Source organism: Ricinus communis, chromosome 4 (assembly GCF_019578655.1).
Source record: "Ricinus communis isolate WT05 ecotype wild-type chromosome 4, ASM1957865v1, whole genome shotgun sequence".
In the NCBI taxonomy this organism is placed as follows: Eukaryota; Viridiplantae; Streptophyta; class Magnoliopsida; order Malpighiales; family Euphorbiaceae; genus Ricinus; species Ricinus communis.
The window spans coordinates 25,287,776-25,310,750 of NC_063259.1; the positions used below are offsets into that span (position 1 = coordinate 25,287,776).

At 29.9% G+C, this 22,975-nt stretch overlaps 3 protein-coding genes across 3 annotated transcripts; all 3 read right to left on the reverse strand.

Annotated features, from left to right (window-relative positions):
• Positions 1 to 19: 19 nt before the first annotated feature.
• Positions 20 to 2,432, reverse strand: LOC8263407 (transcription factor MYB3). The gene is made up of 3 exons (XM_015716532.3): positions 2,055 to 2,432; positions 1,687 to 1,816; positions 20 to 1,020 (listed from the first exon to the last, which is right to left on the reverse strand). The coding sequence occupies exons 1-3, from the start codon at positions 2,185 to 2,187 to the stop codon at positions 282 to 284; spliced, it is 1,002 nt and encodes a 333-aa protein (XP_015572018.1). The 5' UTR covers positions 2,188 to 2,432; the 3' UTR covers positions 20 to 281.
• Positions 2,433 to 4,364: 1,932 nt separating this feature from the next.
• Positions 4,365 to 5,668, reverse strand: LOC8263408 (transcription factor MYB106). Its single transcript, XM_015716487.1, has 3 exons — positions 5,533 to 5,668; positions 5,284 to 5,413; positions 4,365 to 5,028 (listed from the first exon to the last, which is right to left on the reverse strand). The coding sequence occupies exons 1-3, from the start codon at positions 5,666 to 5,668 to the stop codon at positions 4,365 to 4,367; spliced, it is 930 nt and encodes a 309-aa protein (XP_015571973.1).
• Positions 5,669 to 15,261: 9,593 nt separating this feature from the next.
• LOC8263409 (NAC domain-containing protein 100) lies at positions 15,262 to 17,356 on the reverse strand. Its single transcript, XM_002514690.3, has 3 exons — positions 16,723 to 17,356; positions 16,329 to 16,606; positions 15,262 to 16,193 (listed from the first exon to the last, which is right to left on the reverse strand). Exons 1-3 carry the CDS (start codon positions 16,907 to 16,909, stop codon positions 15,573 to 15,575), a joined length of 1,086 nt encoding a protein of 361 aa, XP_002514736.1. The 5' UTR covers positions 16,910 to 17,356; the 3' UTR covers positions 15,262 to 15,572.
• Positions 17,357 to 22,975: the final 5,619 nt, after the last annotated feature.

The window sequence follows — 22,975 nt, forward strand, 5'->3', positions numbered from 1 at the left end:
ATGAGTGACAGAATCGATGTTCATATCAAATTATCGATCTTTTATTTCATAATCTGTTGGTATGGATTAGTTGAGTGCCTTGCAATTGCAGACCACCTGAAAATAAAATTGTGTGGTGCAATCTAATTGCTTATTGCAAGTAGGAAAGAAACTAATTCGGACAACTGGTTACATGACATTAAAATAGTAATTTGCCAATTCGGCAGTACTCCGAAGTCCCCAAATGTCACTTTTCACCTCTAAATATGCAATCTCTGCAAATAGATATACCAGAGCTTTCCCTAATAGCAAAATTTTGTTGACCCATCCATCGATCGATCAAGTTGGGCATGGCCATGTCCTGTATCCAAGGCATCAATGGAGGAGATCAAACCTAACTCATCATCATAAGCAGAAATTTCTGGAGAATAGTTATTGGCAGGAGATTCCATGTTATAATCATAGGCGTCACTTGTGCTAGTACCCAAAACACCACCGTCGACGCCAACCTCGTGAAAATATCTAAAGAGTTCAAGATCAAAAGGGTTGATTAGTGGAGCAGTATTATCATCAATAGTTGCCATTTGATCACTTGCTACACCATTAGTAGAAGTGCAAACGGATCTTGACGAAAGGCTTGAAGCTGATGCAGAGGGCTGCAAATAGTTATCATCAGCCTCAAAAACATAATTTTCATGATCCGCTGACATGGACAAGATTGATTTCAACGTTGTGTGAAGGCAAGAATAAGGGGTGGAAAACCTAGTAGCCATTTTGTTTAGAAGACTAGCTGATGCAGAAACAGGCCTTGGCATTGCAGATGATGGACTATCTTTATCAACAAGGCATCGCCATGATGGTGCGAGCTTAGCAACAAGGTTGTTGGGAAGATGGGGCCTTGAGGAACTACTTTGGAAGTGGCTAGAGGGGGGAATTGGGTTGTGAGTGACATCTGATGGCCGTTTCTTGAGATATGTGTTCCAGTAATTCTTGATCTCGTTGTCCGTTCTCTTTGGGAGATGCCTGGCTATCGCCGACCACCTAGCAATAATATAACGTTCATGATTGATAGACAATAATCAGGAGCAATTAAGATCAGTATACCATTTTGCAATTCATGACCATCACAAAGAGAAAGGAGGCATATAATGTACACTGAAAGCAGGTTTTGCAATTTTAATTTTTGACTTTCTGCATAATAAGACAAATACTCAAATTATTAATTAGTCTAATCATTTACAGGGAAACTGCTTGAAGGAAAATTTTTATTCTATATTAAATTTATAAATAATTAATATATATTTATTAGTTTTAAATAATAAAATATTTATATATATATTTATTTTTTATATATTAAAATATATTTTAGGTAAAAATTTTATTTATTTAAAAATAGTTTGCTGCAAACTTAAAAAATGCTTGTTTGACTGTGATGAGTAAAGTTATCAGAGACATTTTCTTTTTCTCCCAGTGGTACACTAGGTTCTTAGAGTTAAACAATCTTGAATCTCTTGTTCATAGATCATTATGATGATAAGGAAAATATGGTTTGATTTTTTAAGTGGCGGTGCATCCATTCATAACTTTTTTTAGCCAATTATTAATGGGATCGGAGTAAGAGAAGGTGGTGATAGGATTTAAAAAAAAAGAAAAGAAAAAAACGAACGTGATATTGAATATCAAAAAGTTCTGTTACTATCACTTCACCTGTTCCCTAAAGTAGAATGGAGTTGAATGATCTTTCGATCCTCCTCTGCACTGAACTGTCCTCTTTTGATATCAGGCCTAAGGTAATTGAACCACCTCAACCGGCAGCTCTTCCCACATCTTTGGAGACCTATTTTGGCAACATCATAACCAACTCATTATCAAGGTACACCTCACATGCATTATGAGTCATCAGATCATCAAGAATTAATCATGGAATCTTGAACCCAAAATGCTTCAAGAATTCTATATAATGGCTGGTTATACTTGGCTATGAAAGTTATTGGAGTGTTGAATCAGAATGCATTGTTAGCTCATCAAGCTACATAGCCATTCCTGAAAGCAAAGAATTGAGTAAAGGGTCTGACCAGCTTTCTGAGGCAAGGTCCGCCACCCTCCTTCGCCGTGTTTTTGAATGTAAGCAATGAGTTTCTGATCCTCATCAGCTGTCCATGCACCTTTCTTTAATCCTGCTTCACTGCAGCATGGAGTTCTTCCCATTTTTGTGCCAAAGATAGAGAAACATATATAGAATCAGCAAACTGCGGGGCTTACCTATATATGTTCTCTCAGGAATACAGTAGATAATGATACGTCTGACATATGCAAGTATGCATTCCGGTATAATAGCATGTGGGCTGGTTTATTTTTAATGTTCAGCTGGAAATGACACTTCACTTTTGTCCATATATTGATTCTTCGACATCTGCTAGAGAATAATTCTATTGCTGTTTACTTTGCTTAGGCGTCTCAGGGTCATTACACACAGATATACTTAAAGGTCTCTAGTTTTAATTTTTCTCAAATCACAAACATTAGTCCATTAATAATTAAGCAGATGTGCTAATTCAAATCTCGACAAATTTAAAAAGAAGTTACAGAATTGATTGAAATGAAAGCATACTGTCTCGAAAAGAAAACCTCATTATTTGATTAGTCATTATAGAAATGGAGATAAGCTTCTCTCTCTGTTTTTTCTTTTTCCTCGTTTGTAAAATATACTTGCTGGAGTTTAGGTCCCACATTACACATTGTGCATTGGCTTGATCTGATTCTCTAAGGTCTCGTGTTACATGATTATTGTTTTTTTCTGACAACAATTATAGACCTATAGAATTAGTGATGCGTAGCAATCAACACACCCAAATGGGAAGCACAGTGCTGAACCCAACAAGCAGAATTGGACCCATATTATATGCATCATCCTTGGCAGCTAAGTGGGAGCAGAAAATAGCAACAGATTGCAATTATGTTATTTTGTACTAATCACCGGGACCCCCAATTATAGACCCTATAAATGACAAAAGGAGCTCTTATCCAACAGGACACAGAATTCTTTTATTATTTTTCCTTCTTTTTTTTTTTTTTACTACACGTTGTTTAATGGACCAAAATCCTGACAGAAAGAAAGGGACAAATTTCTAATATCAATGGTCAGGGATTAGGGATCAGGGCTTTAAAACAAACGATCAACTACCAGAATTAATATGGCATCGTTTACAGTGTAATGATATTTCAAATTCTAATGTCGACAAATGATCGATTGTTAGATTGAATGATGTAATCCATGCCTGCTAAAATATTCACATAATTTGATAAATTAGCCAATCATCTTTAGCTTGTTTACTTTTATTTTAAATGAAATAATGCTATCGTGATTCATAAGTTTGATATATATGTCAGATTTATTTTCATATATTATCTTTTAATTTTAGCCCATCACTATTTCCAGCACCAGTATTTTAATCTCCTGTGTATTTGTCCACAGTATTTTCTGTTTTAAATATATAAGACATCAGCATAACAAGAAATGCGAAACTAACAGTTCTAAGTTTAATTTGGTGATAAATATATATCTTAATTTGTTTTTAATCTTAAAATTGAATCTCTTATTAATACTGTTGTATGGAATTAGTTTTGTTAGATAATAATACACAAAATAGAGACTAAAAAAGAAATTCACATCTGAAATTTGGTCATCCAGAAAGTTAATTGATAGATGTTGTGGATTCTTGCAGCATTTCTACTGGATTTTGAATATTTAAAATGTTTCAGTTAACAAAGATAATCATGAACTTGAGGGACCAATTCTTGATCACTGCATCACCTGGCGAGCTTTCTGGCATATGCATGCATGGTGTCTCCAGTGCGTTGAATGTACATTATCTCCATTGTTGTGCTGTTGCTTTCTATTTATTGATTAATTAATTAATTAATTAACACATCTATCCCTTGCAGGCCTTTTTTTGGAAAAGAATATGATATCTAGGAGTGGATGGGGAAGTACAGGGTCAAGCAAATGCCAGTACCTAAACTAAGTTTTTATTTATTGCCAAAAGGACCCAGTTTCACTTGCCAAGAACTCGAAACTTAAGCCCGATGAGGATGTTCCCAAAACCTAAACCTAAGCCTGCAGCCTTCACAGTAAATTATGAGGACCCAGGCTCAGGCACATACACATAAAACACGTTTAAGTTTACCGTTGGGGCGTGAAAGCCCCTAACGACCAGGCTACTGCCTGGTGGTTACGGTTTAAGGTTTCTTCTAACGTAGGACACCATAAGACCAAAAAGGAAGGAACAATAATCATAAGGGTGAAAGTTGTATCATGAGAAAGACAGATGGGAACCAATATATGTAAAGCTTTAGCTGGCAGAGCAGAAACACAAGATCAGCATTCAGCAGAAAATGTGTGCATGCATATATGATGGTACCCAATCCTCTAAATCAACAAGATTGTCATTCCAAAGTTGTTGTCTTCCATAAATTTCTTCACCATTATTCCAAATCTCATCCATGTCTCCGTAAGCTACGTTCTGTTCTCCTCCTCTTGACCCTAAATGGGGCTGGCCAGTTTGATCATCAATGCTTTCACCATTATATTCACCCAAGTTTGTGTTCTTCAGACTATATGTTATTAGTGATTCAGCATCCGAATTTCCACTGCTAAACTCTATTCCATAACCATAGTTTCTATTGCTATTGCCTACTATGTTTTGCCATGCCGTAAGTACGTCCAAACATCTTGGCAGTACAATGCTAGCAGTAGCCATATTATTGACTAGCTCCGAGCCAGCAGCCAGCTGCTCATTCTGGCGGAGTTTGGAGTCTCTAACTGATCTTGCTTCAGCTTCGAGCCGCGCATTCTCCCATTGAGCCATGTGGCTAAGGTATGAAACGTTCTTGGAGTCGCCATTGATAGAACCAAGGGTCAAGCTTCTTGATTTGTGGGTGACTGGATCTATCCCGCTCCTGGCTAAGCGCTTCTTTAGATGGGTGTTCCAATGATTCTTGATCTCATTGTCGGTTCTCTTGGGCAAGTACATGGCTATAGCTGACCATCTAGAACAAAATAATATGATTTACAAGTTCATGCTTGCAGTGCCCAATACTCATACCATATGTGCATTTACAAGAATATATGTATATCTAAAAAAATCTATCGAAAAAGTAAGAGTTTAACTGATCACATACAATTAAGTTAGTTGGACATTTCTTATGTCTCAAGTTGACCTAGTGAATAATTGCAGCTGTGAACCAATTAATTAAATACAGCTGAGATGACGATGATGATGATAATAAGATATCATTTATTACCTGTTGCCGAGAAGGGCATGGAGTTGAATGATAGTTTGTTCTTCATGTAAACTAAAATTTCCCCTCTTAATATCAGGATTCAGATAATTAGTCCATCTAAGTCTGCAGCTTTTCCCACATCTTTTAAGCCCTACGTATATAAGAGTTTCGTAAGAAACTCAATTGATACAAGCAAAATAACAAATGAAAGGAAGAAAAAAGAAGACGAAGAAGAAGATAGCTATAAGATTTAATTAATCAAGTGATCACCAGCTTTCTGAGGCAACAAATTCCAGTTTCCATGGCCATGTTGTTGAATGTAGGTGAGCAGCTTTTGGTCTTCATCTGAAGTCCATTGACCTCTCCTAACGCCAGTTGCAATATCATAGCGTGAAGATCTTCCCATTTTGTTCTTCTCTTTTTCTTTTTGGATACTCGATCAACACAAACTGAAGCTATGAAAGGAGAAGATGGTTTTAGGACAGTGATTAAGCAATGAAACAGGGCAGCAAGTTGGAGAAGTAGCCAAACAGCGATGCCATTTATAGGTGTACTTCCCATGGCATTGATGTATTTAATTCAATACCTAGCTGTTATAGGTACGGTATTAGAAGCAAGAAAAATCAAAATTTAACTGCTACTGAGATATATAAGTGCAAAATTAACCTACAATATGGTTCATCTCTGATACATTATTATATTTGGCAGTCACAAACTAGGGCAACAAGATGTACTACTCAAACAATGCTATATTTCAGACATAATAAAATGTAAAGAAGAAAGAAAACCAGCTGAAGTTGACTTCATATATATTTTGCTTTCCGATATTCTTCGTAAAGACATATATTCTCTGTCTTTTCTTTTCTTTTCTTTGTCTGTCAAAACTGTGATGATTACAGAATTCTGCATGCTTGCTTCATCACCATTAATGAAGCCGTACATAAATTTTTTAAAGAGATTCTCAATCCATGCCGGTGAGTAAAATCAAAATGAAATTGTTTCCTGTTTAAATGTAAATATTATATAACCCTTCAAATATGAATATGAACTTCTTACTCTTAATTGATTTTAGTTCTTTTTTCTGTTCCTATGCAAATTAATAGAGTTAATCCCTGTCCTTGATGTATACACATGCATGGCGCAGAGCCCTAAGTGCAGGAGTCCGCAAAATGCCAGCAAATTATAAATCTTTAATTTAAAAGACAGTCCCAACCAACAATTTTTATAAATAGTATAAGAGGACATCAAAGAAATCTCTTTATACTAATGGAGTTATTTAATAAAATAAAACTCTAACATATTTTTTTATATTTATTGTATAATTAATATACTAACTAATAATTTCTATAATCAAACATTAGTTTTAATCTTAGAAAGTATTATTCTAATTATCTTTTTAATACTATACTAATTAATAATTATATCTTTAATTATACAATAATCTCAAACAAAAAATAGCATATCAATTATATTTGTAACATTAATTTTATGTATAATTAACAAATCTATAAATAAATATTTTTAAAATAATTTTTATTTATATTTAGTATTAATATTATTTATAATTTTGTTGTTGAAACTAAAATATTGATTGGTAATTATAGCTATTCAGTATCCAAGTTAGAAATGAGATCATTTCTACTAATATAATCGCAAGTTTAGTGGATCTTTCCACTTTTTTTTTTATATTTTACTTATCGATGAAGATATATGTTTATTTTCTTTTCTTTTTTGACAAACAAAAGAATTTTATATTCTTTTAAAAAGAAAAATCAAAATATCCTAAGTTTGTAAATGTTATTACTAGAATTTAAGTGTTTTAATCTTAATTTAGACAAGAATTAACAATAATGAAAATTGATTCATGGTCTATATTATTGAAGAAGTTGAATCATGGGGTATCCCCTTATTCATCTCTACCGCTCCCTATGATTATGAATTGATGATGTATTTTGGGAAATTGCTGTGTAAAATCAATTCTACAGCATCCAATAAATAATTAATCAGAAGCCATTAAATAATACTAAATGTTTTACCTGTGAAAATCTGATCTGAAAATGACCTGGCCTTTATATTCTTTTCATAACCAACATTTCCATACTAATTAATTATACGTCTTTCCTGCTATAAAATATGGAAAGTTATTGTCATCCAACAGCAAGGTCCACACTGTTCATATTAAATTTTTCAAAAGCTTTCCAACTTCTTCCTATTTTATTAATTAAGAATTCATTTAAATTACTCCAATTTGGTTATTTCTTCTTCGCACATTGTTTTTCAGTTTTAATTAAAGATTTATATTTCATGGGGCCTGTGTTTTGATTGTATGGAGCAAAATAACTGGTTAATTTGGATGATCCGTTTGGCTGCCTGACCGAACCAAACTGTAGAGTGTCCAATTTTAGGTGATGGAGATTTTCTGTTTTCTAATCATTTGAGTTCGATCCTTTGTGATTTGTTTTATTTGTAATTACTTTGTAAATAAATTCTATCTGTGAGTAGAGAAGCCATTGAGAATATACAAAGTAAGGAATTTCTATTAAATATATAAGTATATTAGTGGGAAGCAATTGAGACTTAAGTTAGGAGTGTTCATGGATTGGATTAGAAATTATACATCAATGTACAAGATTTAAGTTAAACAAATTAATGATTTCAGGTTGATTGATTTTTGGTTGGGCTCCATTTGAAAAATTATTATTTAGCCACATTAAATTTGAATTAGTTTAGATGCATAAAAATATATTTTACTTTATCCTTTTAACTATTTAATTTAAGCTTTTTAAGGAGAAAACAATGTGCCATTTACGTCAAATATATCACTTCCTTTTTTATATTGTCGGATATTAAAATTTTATATAATCTGATTAAGATTTAAATATTTAAAATTAAAATAAAAATAAGTAAACAAAGATTTAGTAATAAAATCACTAATATAACAAATATTAGACATTATAAAAAATTAGGATAAGTTGTAATATAATATAATATGTACAATGAATAAAAGAATATACAACAGTAAATAACTAAAAGTTATTATACTTATACAATCATTTACATTTACTCGAATTGGGTTGGATTTAAGTGTTTTTCGATTCAAAGCTGAATTCAGTCTAATGTTGATCGATTTTTAATATTTCTAACTGATCTCCAATCTATTATATATTAAAGCCGGTATTTTTTTTCAATATTTATCGAGTTAATCAGGTACCCATTTTGTTGAACAACCCTACTTAAGGTCACTAAATATCTTTAAATTAATTTCTTTAGATTTTCACAGCTAAATTAAAATTTTTACGAGACCATATATAAAATTTAAAACTTTTCATGAGACCATATGTAAATCCATCGTCCATTAATAATTTGGCGATAAATAGTTATCTTTCCAACACATGGGATTATTAGAACAGTAACGATTTTTTCATTATAGATTCTTAATGTAATAAAAACAAGTTGAATCTTATTTAGATCGAGTTAGAGGAACTAAAGAAGTGGATAGATATCCAATTATTTAGCTTGTGTAATAAAAAGAAAAAAGAAAGACGGTTGAGCCATAAAGAAGTTGGTTGGTTTTTCATAAGATTCTTAAAGAAAAAAAGAAGAAGAAAGATAATGAGAATTTTCCAAAAATTAGAAATGTCATTAATAAGGAGAAAAATTCATTAAAACGAATGAATATTATCATTAATTTGGTGCCTATGGGGGAGTACAAATTGAACCAAATGATTAAAATAAAAATGTTAGAAGCTTAGTCAATGAGTTGTAAATGAATGGGATGTAAGAAAATGGAAAGGATCCTTTCGTGGGCATATAGTACGTTGGTCCACTCAAAAGCTGACTTTTTAGAACCTAAAAAAAATGACAGAAATTGTTTGAGATCTACTTCGTAGCAATTTGCTATTTGCAATTAGCAATACTTCTAGGCACTACCTATGTACACTTCTCTTTTCAGTCAAAATTAATTTGAGAAAACTGTTGAATCAGCATTAATTTGTAGGTAAACTTCTTAATCAATAATCAAATCTCTTTGAAAGCTTATTACTCTCTTCTTTTTCTTTTCCCCAAGTAAAGAAATAAACTTTTATAATGAATATAAGTAGATGATTACTCATAATTGTGTAACTTACAGTCCACTTGAAGCCATCAAACCTCTAATTTAATCAACTTTAGTTTTAATTGATGTTGATCATATCATGAAAAGACACACATACTCGTATATATTTCTTCAAAATAAAGAAGAGAATACATATCAGTGACCTAACATCTGGGTTTCAAATAATTTTTTCATACTGTCTTTGCTCTCTACAAAAAAGTACCCATGAAACGATCTGTTGATACATTTCAAAAACAATATAGATTTAGACCAAAACAATGTGCGTGCCAACCAAAAGCAAAATTTGTTCAAAGTCTTTATTTATTACCACTCAGGAATATTATTTGAAGAAAAAAGAGTACAAAAACATCAATTATATAGAGATGGTTTGGTATAATATAAAATTTGATACTGTAACAGGATAGCAATGCATGCCCAATTTACGAGAGTCAAATGGACTAATTTCAATAATATGGAAATATTCGAAGAAAATGAAAAGGATCTGATCACACGTGTGGTTGCATTACGAATTTCCCCTTTGATTATTACCACATTGACATGGACATGTTTTGTGATTATTATTCCTCACAAATCGCAGCAGCACTAACACATACAAGAATTTTACCAAAATCTTTATGATCATAACATTCACCAAAAAGCATGCCCAGAGTTGTTTGTAGCAAGACATTTGTAAAACCAATATTGTTTCTGATTTAGCATGTGTTAGTGGTAACAAGATTTGCTGTGCTTAGGTTTTTAGTCAAAAGCAATGCACAGACATCAATAATACACCAAATCTTAATATTTTTGACATTTGAGAACAGGATAAAAGGAAAGGAAAAGGACTGAGATGAATGAAATTTTCAAACAAATGGAAGATATATATATATATATATATATATATATATATATATATATATATATATATATATATATATATATATATATATATATATATATATTAATATTAGGTACGGCCATACTTAGATTAGGGCCACATATGATAAAGAATATGGTTCATACCCACTAATTAGTTGAGTACATATGTGTTGGATATGAATATGTAGCCAATCAACAGTTCATGCCCATCTTTGCAATTCAAAGCGAACAGTTCTCAAAGCGACATTTTCAAAATAGAAAAAGTAATTAAATAATGTTTGATGTTAAATGTTGCTAATGTTATGTTTGGTTAGAATTTATTAAGGGATTAATTTTCTTTGAGAAAAAGATATGAAAAATAAAATAAAATAAAATAAAAATTATAAAATTAGAAGTAGTGTTTTGATGTGTACAATATATTGACTTACTAATATGAAATTAATTTAAAAATTTTGTTTATTTTGTTAAAATTTAGTTTAGCTATAACCAGTTTTATACAAATTTAATTATTTAAATTATAAATTAATGATCACTCCATTTAAAGTACAAAAATTTTAGATTTGTAAATAAATTCTATAAATTTTAACTAAATACATTTACTCTTAAAAAAAATAAGAAGAATTATTGTTTATGATTTTTCTGAATTGTAAAAGCCTGTGGTTTTTCTATCTCAAAAAGTAAGTCAATAAATAGTGAATATTTTGTTTCGAAAATAAAATAATTAAAATAAACAAAAAAAAAGGATAGGAAACAAGTCAAATTTGTATAATACAGCCAATTTAGGTACTATTCCCAAAGATAAATATAAAAGCAATGTTTCACCCCTTTTTCTTGGTCATTTAATTTGATTGATTATGTTTAAATCTTAGGGAAAAATGTTACTTTTCTTTTACAAAGTATAAATTTCCTAAAAGAAGGTTTGTAAAGCAAACATTTGGATTAACATTATCAATATTTTTAGCTTAGAATACATCTAAAACACAGTCACCTCTTTTCTTTTCTTTTTGGTTAAGGATCCTACCAAAGTTCAAAATAATATTTCTTCATATTATAAGCAACTAACCTTTTGTATTGAGTATTGAGTAGGAAAATGCTTTTTAGATCCAATAAGAGAGAAGGTAGAGACGTTTTATAATTTTATTATCAGCGGACGTATTATATAAAATAAAAGAAAATAAAATATATCATGACAGGAATGTACAAAAAGAGGTCGATGATCAATTTTCTTTCAACAGTGAGAATTGGATACCATTAAATGAATAAATCCAATTCAGATCAGCCAATCCATCAAAACCCAATATGCAATACCCAAATTCTGCAAATCATGACTTGCCATTATCTTTTCTTTTCTTTTCTTCTTTATTTTTGTTGTTCTTTTTCTGTGTGCTAAAAGGAACATTTTCATAAAGAATTTAAAAGTAATTTCAAATTTTCACAAACCAAAAATCTTAAACTACCTTCACGACTCTAATTATTGCATGCACATATTCATGCCCTTAAAAACTTGCGCAAGCAATGAGTTGATTAATATTTTCAATTGCTAGATAATGACATAATAATTTAGAATTTATACAAAAATAGCAAGGATTGTAGGATCACTAAAATACATTCTTGTAAAGGAAATTTGTGATTAATTAAGTAAAGATGTTAATCAATCCAACATCATGCTTTGTATAGGAAAAGATAATGAAGTGAAAACTCTCAATCTCCTCTGTACTCGTTCCTGAAAGGATTGGAGAAGAGCAATGGACTTTATATAAGTAGTAAGTAAAGATAAGCTTCATCTTCATTTTTCACTTTATATACCTTATTTTAAACTTTTTATTCTTTAATGTCATTTTCTAAAATCCCCTCAATTTACTATATTAGAAGTAGAAGATAAGGAATGTTGGTGCTGGTTTTAAGGCTGTGTATCTTATTCTTAATTTAAAAAAATTCCTAACTTATGTCAATATCCTCATACATAAGTATAGTTTTGACGCATAATTAGTGGTAAATTATTTTTTTTAATATGTTTCAATAATTTTGGCACCTATATATAGTGATTGTTGAATTTTAATGTTATTATATCATAATATAATTAATATATTAACTAGCATTAATTAATAATTAATAATTTAATAGAATAATCTTATTTCATACTTATAATATCAATTATGTTATTATTATATTTAATGTCAATTAAATACAAATAAATTAAACTTTTATTGATAAAAAGAAGACTTAATAAGCGAATAATTATACAATAATAGGAGCAAGTAACTAATCAGAATAATTCCCTGTATACTAATATAAGTGGACAAGGTATTGGACTAAAATGTTAGAAATATAAATCGTCTTTTCCTAATCTTAATTAGGGTACGCGTGGCGTCATGTGATTGCGTTGAACTTGACCTGTTAAGCATTTGGTGAGGTGCAATGCAAAACGTTGAATCTGCTAGGAAATGCAATTTGACTATTGAGCTAACTCAATTTCCTTTATTGCCTCCCCATTTCTCCATTTATACACTTTCTCCTACATAAATACTTGCTTCTTTTGCACAACACGATACTCTACTTTTTTTAATTTTATTCTAAATTAAAAAAATATAAACTTTTTTTTATTTAAATATAATTTAAAATACTATTTTAAATTATTAGATTTTTCTATAAATATATTATATAAATTTATAATATTAATAAATTATTTTATTTCCTATACTTCAAGTATTATTATTAGTTCAATAATTTTATCTACTAAATTGTCAGTAAAAAAATTATTTTTCTAAAATAAAATATTCAAGTCAAATATCGGAATTGGAGGAAATTAAAATTTATATTACAACTAATTTTAATATTATATATGTGGACCGAAAAAGATAAATACATGTACAGAGTAGGGACAAAATTAGAAAATTTGAGAGGGTTTTGAAACCTCGAAAGCTTTCGGAAGTAACTGTTTGAAGAGCGTCTACGGTCTTTCCACGTGAGCGTGTTCCAGCTGGAATAGGAGGGCCCCACAAGTGATTTCAGCCACGTGGCGGTCTCTGGATGGCTAAAGTCAAGTTTTTTCCGTTGGTCACTTGTGCTGTGACGCCATCAAAACCTGAACCGCGTGTCTAGTTAGCGCGGGAATCCACTGTAGGGCCCAATTGATTACGTGTCGACCGTTAAAAAAGGCCTAACTCTCTAAGTAACCTTACCTCATCATTTGTGGGGACACAGACACAACACCAAAAAAACTATAAATAAAATCAAAAGAGAAATCGTTGAGTCTTGTGAAGTGGGACCCTTATACGTAGGTTTTTGGATGTAAATATCTTTTTCTTTGGCATTAGTACCCTCGCAAATATCAAGATTTCCTAGTTGTCAATTAATTAAAAAAAAATCTTTATTAAGATTTCTCAATACACATTTAAACACCAAATGACCAAATAAATATTTAAACATGGATGTTTAAATTTTTAAGTGTTTATGTTTAGTTAAATAAACAAACTTAGTTGTTGAAATCAAAGCCATTAATTTTGTTATGTTTCGGTCGGAATATCTTATTTTATTTTAAAAAATAGAGACAAAATATTTTTTTGTTCCGTATCAACCAAAATCTTAACCATTTTGAATAAGATTTATCAAGATTAGATCGAAATGGACATATTCTGGTTGAAATGAGATAACTATGAACAATAAAATTATAGATAATAATTTTATAGTGTTAAATTTTAATGATTTAAAATCAAATTAAATATAATATAATCTGAAACAATTAGAAATGAGACATTTGGAATATCCAGTACCAAAATATTTCATAATAAAAAATTCAGAACGATGATCGGAATAGAATTTATAACTATCATTTAAATATATAATTGGGAATTGATTACGAAATTTTTAATAGATAAGATAATAGATAAATATTATTCCATAAATAAAAATTTATATAGTTTCTTTTCGACTTTATATATGAATAATTATTCAAAATTATCAGCCAAAAGAATTTAAGAGAGGGCCAACAGAGTATTTCAAAAACTAGTTGACACAGGAAATGTTAATGGGAAGACAAAGGCAAAGAAAACTCTTCTAATATTTGCAAGTTTATTGTTAAAGAATAAAGTCGTGTAGGACTCAAATTGAAGGATCGGTTGGCAGATTTAATCATGTGCCAAAAATTGAAACACCACATGGCACAAAAGATATATTATATTTATAACCAAAAAAGAAGAAGAAAACAAAGAATTAAGGATATTCTTATATCATTACAGCTTGAAAACGGAATGCATGCATCATAAAATGAATGAATTGACAAAATGAAAGAAAGAATGAATAAACAGAACACATGCATCTTTCATATTGGCAGTATCAGATCAAACTATCCAAAAATGTATGCATTCTCTTTTTTTATTTAATTAATGTGTTTCATATGTCTTTTCAAGTTTTATTCCATTATTTTGAAATTACATAAGATGATATTCAGGAAAAGAAAAATAATTAATAGACGACCCTTTCTATGATCCAATACATGGTTTTGCTTATGTTCCAAAAAAGAAAAGTGAATGGTTTATTTTGTGCTATTGCAAAATGTGCAATCCCAATCGGTTTTAACTCTCAAATTCATTTCAATAAATTAATACTGCCATTATTGGACAAAATGAATATAAATCGGATACAATATCTAATAAAAGTATATGATTAGGCCCTGATTATTTCATAAAAGGTCAAAATAATCAACAGCTTATATAAAAATGAATTAGTGAAGAAACAACTATCTAATGCCTACTGATTATTTGTCCTAATTTCATATTCCATTGAGAGTTGAATTATCATTGAAATATTCAATGTAGTCCCCATTACAATAACAAAAATATGATAGAATGCCGAGTTGGGTTCCCACAATCTGATTTTCAGAATCCAATATGTAACTATAGAAAAGCTTTTTCAGGATACATATATATATACAACTTAATAAATAAATAATCTCAATGATGTGAGCACTAATTAATCCACAAGCCTTATTGCAACAGTTTCTTTTTAAGATGAAAGTACCCAAAAAATTTAAAATAAAAAAGAAAAGTTAGCCACCAACTAAATCTCATACATCAGAATAACTTGACTATAATCATGCCAATACAGTAATACTCCCTACACAAATTTTTCAGATGAAAAATGGGGAAATAAAAAGTAATTTCTTACAATATATTAATATAATATGCTTTCACTTTCTTTCAACCTCTCCATTAGATTCAACAAATCTATACAGCGAGCCAAACCATTTTTCTTTTTCAAATTAATACTGCTAATTGAAAATCTTCACTTCTTCTTCCTCTTCTTCTTTTACTTGTACCTGAAGTCATTTTCTAATAACTCAGTAGTTCCAAAGACAATCAAGGTCCACTGCTCCACCACAAGTAGAAGGTAATCCTTGATCATCAAATGGCCTTTTGCCCATTTCAAGATTTGAAATGACAGAAGAGATTTCGGTGTTCATTTCAGTAGTTAAACCTGTTTCTTGGGAGGCGCTAATCATTTCCCTCTCTGTTTTGAAGCTTTGCTGCTTCACGTTTGATCCTTGATTTTCAACCAAGACCCTTAAAATTGAATTTTCTGGTATTGAACCAGAACTTGGATACTGAAGATTTGCTGACAATGGTAAACTCTGGGTGGAGTAGAATGAATTTGGAAATGGAAATCTTGGAAAAATATCACAAGAATTTGAAGAAACTGATAACAGTTGATGGTGGTTGAAAGCAGTATCAATGGATTCTTGTTGGTTCCTTTGAATATCAATAGGATTGGAGAAGCAGGGCACGTAGGCTGATTCAGCCACAGGTTTAGTCTTGCCAGTATAAGGTGAAGAGTCCATCAATGGAGGTAAAACAGTAGGAGCCAGTTCATTGCCGAAAGAACCTAACCTCACTAGTCCTGAAATATGGGTTTTCTTTCCTCCAGAGCTCTTCTGGAAAACCCTGCAAATGACCCATTCATTCTACAGAAACAAAGAAAAGAAAATAAGGAAACATTTTAGAACCCCTTATAGCTTATCATAAACAAAAAACAACACGGAAAAAGAAAAAAAAAAGACAAAAACAAAAACAGAGGAAGCGGAGGATCGTGTGCTTGCCTTTGCAGTTTTGGGGAGGTTGTGGATAGAGTATTTACCCTCTAATCTGTATTCATGCATGACCCAATTGGTTTTCTCTCCTTTAGGAGCTCTACCCTTGTAAAAAACAAGAGTTTTTTTCATTCCAACAAGGGATTTTCCTCTGTAGATCTCCTTATCTTTTCCAGTGGCTTTCCAGTAACCAGCTTCAGTAGCCCTATTTGTCCTCAGACCAGTTGGATACTTTCTGTCCCTTACACAGAAAAAGTACCACTCTTTCTCACCCATTTTCGCTTTCCCTGCATCCAAACAAAAACTAATAGAGTTAAAAAGAGGTCACAATTACAACAATTAATTGAAAGTTGAAACCCAATTCTTGAAATTGAAATTCTGTTTTTCATCTAAAGGAAATTACATGGTAATTCCCATGGTTCAGACTTGTTCAAATCCACATCTCCAATAGCTCTAGAAGAGAAGCTGATGTCAAGAACTTTCTTGTACAGGTAGTGAGAAATAAGCTCTTCATCAGTCGGGTGGAATCGAAATCCTGGTGGTAAATCCATCTGATCATCTTCCTTAACAAGACCAGAAATGTTTTCCATTTCTTTAAAGAGAAGAAAACGAGAGAAGCTAAAACCCTACTGTTCTCTTGTTTACTAATGTAAAACCTTAATTGTTCACAAACTGGATTTTGCTTTTCTTAAAGCTATAGATTCCCAAATCCAGAGCTTAGTTTCTAACACTCAGACCTTGAAGACCTCTCTCTATATATCAAATGAGAATTGACCAAATCAAACAGTTCTAATTCTCTAGTTTCAAGAAATCTCTGTGAAAGAAAAACAAAAGTGCAAAGAAAAAGATTTTGAAATGGAAAGTGAACTGATAAGAGATAACAGAAAAGCTCAATATAAAGCTACGGAAAGCTAGAAAGAAAGGTAAAAGATTGAGTGAGAAAAAGAAAGGGAACCCATGAAACTAAAAAAAGAAAAGATTTTTTTTAAAGAAAAAAAAAAAAAAAAAGGAAGAACAAGAAGAACAAGAAGAAGCTGCAAACCTGAAAGTTGGAAAGTATGTTAAGAGAAAAGGCAGTATGGAAAAACAGAAGGCCCTAAATACTGGTGTCTTTGGTGATCAAGAAACGTGGTATGTAAGGCAACTTTTGGGTAGGTTGTTTTAATTTCTCTCTACTTTTTATTTTATTAACTTTTAAGTGGTGCTGTAACAATAATTCTTTCTAGTGCTAAAAAATTGACCAGAAACAAACAACTCATCTCAGTTTCATGTACATGTAAATCTGATATTAATATGTTAAATCCCTAATTAATTCATTCTTTGTTTTCTTTTTCTTTTTGTGTGTGTATATATATATATTAAATGTTGTTAATAAAATAAGTAATATATCATGTGAGAAAAGAATTATGATGGAGATGAGACAAACCAATGAGGTTTAGTTGGTTTGTTTGTTTCATCTGCTTACAGAATTATCCAAATTGCATTTTCAAAGTGGTAACAAGCTGTTTAAATTAATCAAATCTTGACTATTGAATTAAGACCCTTATTAGTAAATATATAAGGTTTTTTTCTTTTTCTTTTTCTTTAATTAGTAAACTCTTATGGAAAGAAAACAAAAGGGGTTTTCTTTTTCTTTGAGACGACCTTCTAAACCAATTTTTTGTATGAATTTCAATAGGTGATATATGGAAACAGCTGGTTTTTTTTTAATGCTAATGTCATTAGCATTAAAAAAAAAAGAAAAATTAAAAATGGCTATAAACAAACTAGAAAATAATATATGATTAATTTTATAATTAATTAAAATATAAGTAATATGTATACATTTATGTGCAAAGATTTTTATTATTTCTTATTTATATATGATTTTTTTATCATAAAATTAAAGAAGTGTTTTGCATGGAAAAGGTTTAAGATGTGGATGTAATCAATTCATTTTACTTTCTTTTTAACTATATATGAAATCAAATTAATTTCATTCTATTATAAGAGTGATATGCAGAAGGAAGAAAGAAATGCATTTAAGTCGGTTAGGTAAAAGGAATATTTAACAATTATTCATAATTTGTATTGTCCAGATAAGAAAGATTTTGCAAGGTCAACTTTGCTTGAAAAAATTTACCAAAAAATTGAAAATAATTATTAATTATCCCAGGATAATTATGTCATCTAAAATTGCTTTTGTGGAATGACTTTTTTGAACTCTAATTGAGAATTGAATGTGTACAAAGTTGCTTCATGTGTATTCATATGAACTTGAGCATTGACACTTGAACAGACTTGGGAAAAACAAAAATCATATGAGATTGACATGTTTACATTTTACATTTTATGGAAACTAGTTATGCTTCAATATCATAATTCTATTTAATTACTAAATCAAGGTCCAAGACAGCTTACAATTTTTGTCTGCTTCAGGATTTTTGAGAGAAAATGAAGCTGTTAAAGAGTTAAAATTATGAGACCAATACTTAAGTATTAACATTATTTGCTCAATGACAAGATAATAGATATTATAATTTATAATCAAAATATATTATTAGTACATTAATCAGAAACTCTCTATCTATATTAAAAATAAGCATTATATATAGTCATAAAAAAATTTATTTATTATCTTGAGATTAATATATTAATTTCAATTGGTTGATTTCGAGTATCAAAGGGAGAAGAGGCCAAATGTTGGAACTCTATTTTTCAAAATTGTCCACCTAAAACAAATCTAACTTACACCATACCCAAAAATTCATTGTGAATGATAAACCAATCAGCACCATTTTACAAGTGTGGAACAAATGAAAACACATGTCTACTACAAATTAGAGAAATAAAAAATAAACCTGCCTTGAAAGCAATATTTTTGGCAATACCTTACAGAACAAAAATGAAATTACCATCAGATATTGGATCTCAAATTCATTAGAGACAAATTGGCAATCGCTTTTTTTTTTTTTAATAAATATTTAAAGGTTCAATATATATTTAATTATATTTATTATTACCCATAATAATTTCTATTAATATTGACCCTAATTAATAAAATTTGCTATCGTAGCAAAACAAGGCTAGAAAAAGGGAGATAATAGAAAAATTATTAATTTTCGTCTATATAATTATATAAATATTATTATGTCTAAAAAAAAAAAAAAAGAGACAAAAGTAGCACTTCCTTTTCGGGTAACAAGTTCCAATTTCGGAGCGACGCGTGTCGGCTTCTGCTTCCCTGAGGAATTTCAATCGTCTCGGTAACCTGACAAAATAGTCAACCTCCAAATCTGCCACGTCAGCTTCATAAATTAAAAGGGAAAAGAGAATTAGAAGAAATTTTATTATAAGAAAGTAACGGAACATCTGCATGCAGAAGCTAAAGTATGTTGCCGATTGGCTGTATTTAGCTTCAGTAAACCCTATTGGATTAAGTTAATTAACCCGGGAGGTGATAGCAAACACAGGATTGGAAGAGACGAGGCTGATTGAATTAGCAATTGTGGGCCCTGTTTCTTTTGTACCAACATATAGGTATGAAGAGGACACGGAGGTGGCAAGCTGTGATTGGCAGAAAAGCCCGGGAACTTTGGCTGTTAGAATATTTATTTAGAATTAGGCAAAGCTTAGGACTTGAAAATCTTTGATTAGCACTTTTCTTTTTTGAAGTTTTAATTATTGACCATTTCCTTGCCTAACTTTGAGATGCAATTAAGGTGAAGCCAACAACATAATTGAAAACTTTGATTTTATTTTTTTGTATTACCATATTGATTTTTCCTTTTTATATGCATATTATTAAAATATAGTGCATAAACACGACACATATTTTAAATATTTTTACGCATAAGTAAAATAAAAAATAAATTTATATAGTTGCTATTTCCTAAATAATAAAAACTAGTTGATGAGCAGCAATAATAATTATATACAGTGGACTTTCTAATAATTAATATATTTGATGAATTAAATATATTATTAATTAAATATTTAAATTAATTGACTAATATACACAAAATATAATTCATTGTATAGATTTAAGATTAATAAGTTATTATTACACAAAAACAAACTTATTTTCTAATTAAGAAAACTACATATATACGCTGAAAGAATTATATTATCAGAATCTATTAATTGTTAATTAATAGGATTATTAATTATTCAATAAGAAATAAAATTGTTTCTTCAAAATTTATTACTTAATAAAATATATTAAAAAAAATTGGATATGTGTCTTATAGTGAATAAGGCATGAGAAACCCAAGTTGAAGATTTTCATTAATATCGAAGATGATGTAGAAAAAATAAAAAAAAAATAAAAATACTGGAAGCAGATAGAGTAAGCAAATCTTTGCATATTGCATGATCTCATGGCCAAATATCACATCTTTTGTCTTTTTATGGTATCAATATGTACGATTAAGCAATAATTATATGATGAAACTTACGAATTGGAATGTAATTTTGTAATTTCAAGATCTTATATGATCTTGACATTGACCATTATTGCAGTTTTAAAATAAAATATTTATTTATTTACATATTAAACTTGGAAGTTGCAGCCAAGTGCCAACTTATAATAGGATCCTTGGCAGCCTCAAGCTTTTGGCCTCTATTTTTATTTTCATGAATAATGGAACTACAAAATGATAAAAGAAAAATAAATGTTTAAATTTGAATGATGAATATTTGTCTAATAGAAAATAAAAAAAAAATTATTTAATCCATTTCATTTCCATATTTATCAATTCATTTTCTAAAAAATAATCATAAGTTTAGACCAACTCAAATCCATTAATATAAGTTTATAATTTTAATTAAATTAGGAAGTTTATCCTCATTAGTTCAAAAGATGATAAATGGTATTTTAAAATCCGTAGAACAGACTCTCTTAGTTGCCGAGTGCCATGGCATTAAATTGTCTGTATTATATTAATATAGTTTAAGTGTATATATAAATTGACTGACCATAGTAAATAATAAAAAATATTAAGCTTACCAGTTATCACTAATCAGCTGCGTTACGCCATTAGAAACTGTATCATTTCTCACAAATACAACAAGATTATATAGATTTCAATGGATTAACAAAGGGTTTTGGTTACCTTAATTACTAATTTCAGAATTCCATGTCTAAAGTTGTAATTTTGGAGAATATGAATTTGTCAATATGTTGCAATTAATTATTATTTTATTTTTCAATCTCCTCTTTGAATTCTATCTATTCATAATCATAAGAGGTGTCACCAGCTCATTAATTGACAATTAGGTTAAAATAATTTGTAAAGGATTTATTTTTGTCGTCTTTTTGATATCGTTATCAATAGATATGTTGGACCAACTTATGTGCGCATCGAAATCAATATAATTCTTTCATGAACAATATTTATATATATATTATAATGTGAGATTATAAGAATTTACAATTAAAATGTAGAAATGTGTAGAATGAGTTTTCCGAATTCTGATATATATATAAAATTACGTGTCTTTGAGTTTAGATTGGTTAATTTTTATTTGGTATAAATTCTAATTTTTGTTTCAACTTTTTCTATGATATAATTATTGTGTGAATTAATCTATTTACTATATTCTCTATAGATATAATCAATCATATAATAACAATGTATTAATGTTTGTTAATTGATATAATTATATCACATACATTAACTATCCAAAATTAAAGTTCAGTCAATATTAATACAACACCTAATTAATAACGATTTACGGCATTATGTAATTGGCTTCATCTACAAATAATGTAATAGAAAGAGTATATTCTTTTTTTTATATATATTATATATAACAATTCATACCATCTATCATGAGTAAACATAAGTGTTAAAATGTGAAATTTTACTAGATATTGTTCTTAATTTTGAGTACAAATTGAATCAATATATTATTGTGCAGCATGAAAACAATTAGTAATTAGGCTAACCCACAACACTTAGTTAAGGGTGAGTTTAAATGTTTAGAATTATCCCATCTTTGCTCCAATACGAGGAAAACAATTATGATTCCAATTAATATAAAAGTACAGGCATTTCAAAACCTATAAAGACAGTAGAGTCTTAAACCAAAATCTAAGCTGGGAATTCAGATCTCCCCCTCAGAAAGGGGGAAAAGAAAAGTAGGGATGTCGAGCCATAGCATTCCTTAATAATTGCTACTGAGAACTACCAAGTTAGGTACTTAGGTTGTTGAAGGTCACCGAATGAAAGGGACAGTGATATAAAGTAATGGTACCATTCATGTATGTAATAACCCTGTGAAAGGGTTTGATCATTACTTTTGGTTTTGAAAACAATAAAATATATTTGTTAGCTCAAAATCAAATGCACCTCCAAGCAGCTATCTGTCCAATATAAAAATATCGTACCCAGCAGAACCATAGAAAATAGAGGTATATGTCATTGAGATTATTGCATGTTCCTACTTCCAGTGAAAAAACTCTTTGTTGCTTTTAAGTATTCTTTTGTTATATTTATAAAGGAGGAAAGAGAGATTGGAATTTGATATTTTATATAAATTGAGAGGTGCATTGCCGCACGATTAAGTCTGTGGGTGCAAAATGTTTTCAAGTATTTAACTGATAATTTTACAAGTTAAATAACAAAATAATGTGCAGGTTACAGCAGATTGATGCTAAAAAAGAAGAACCAATT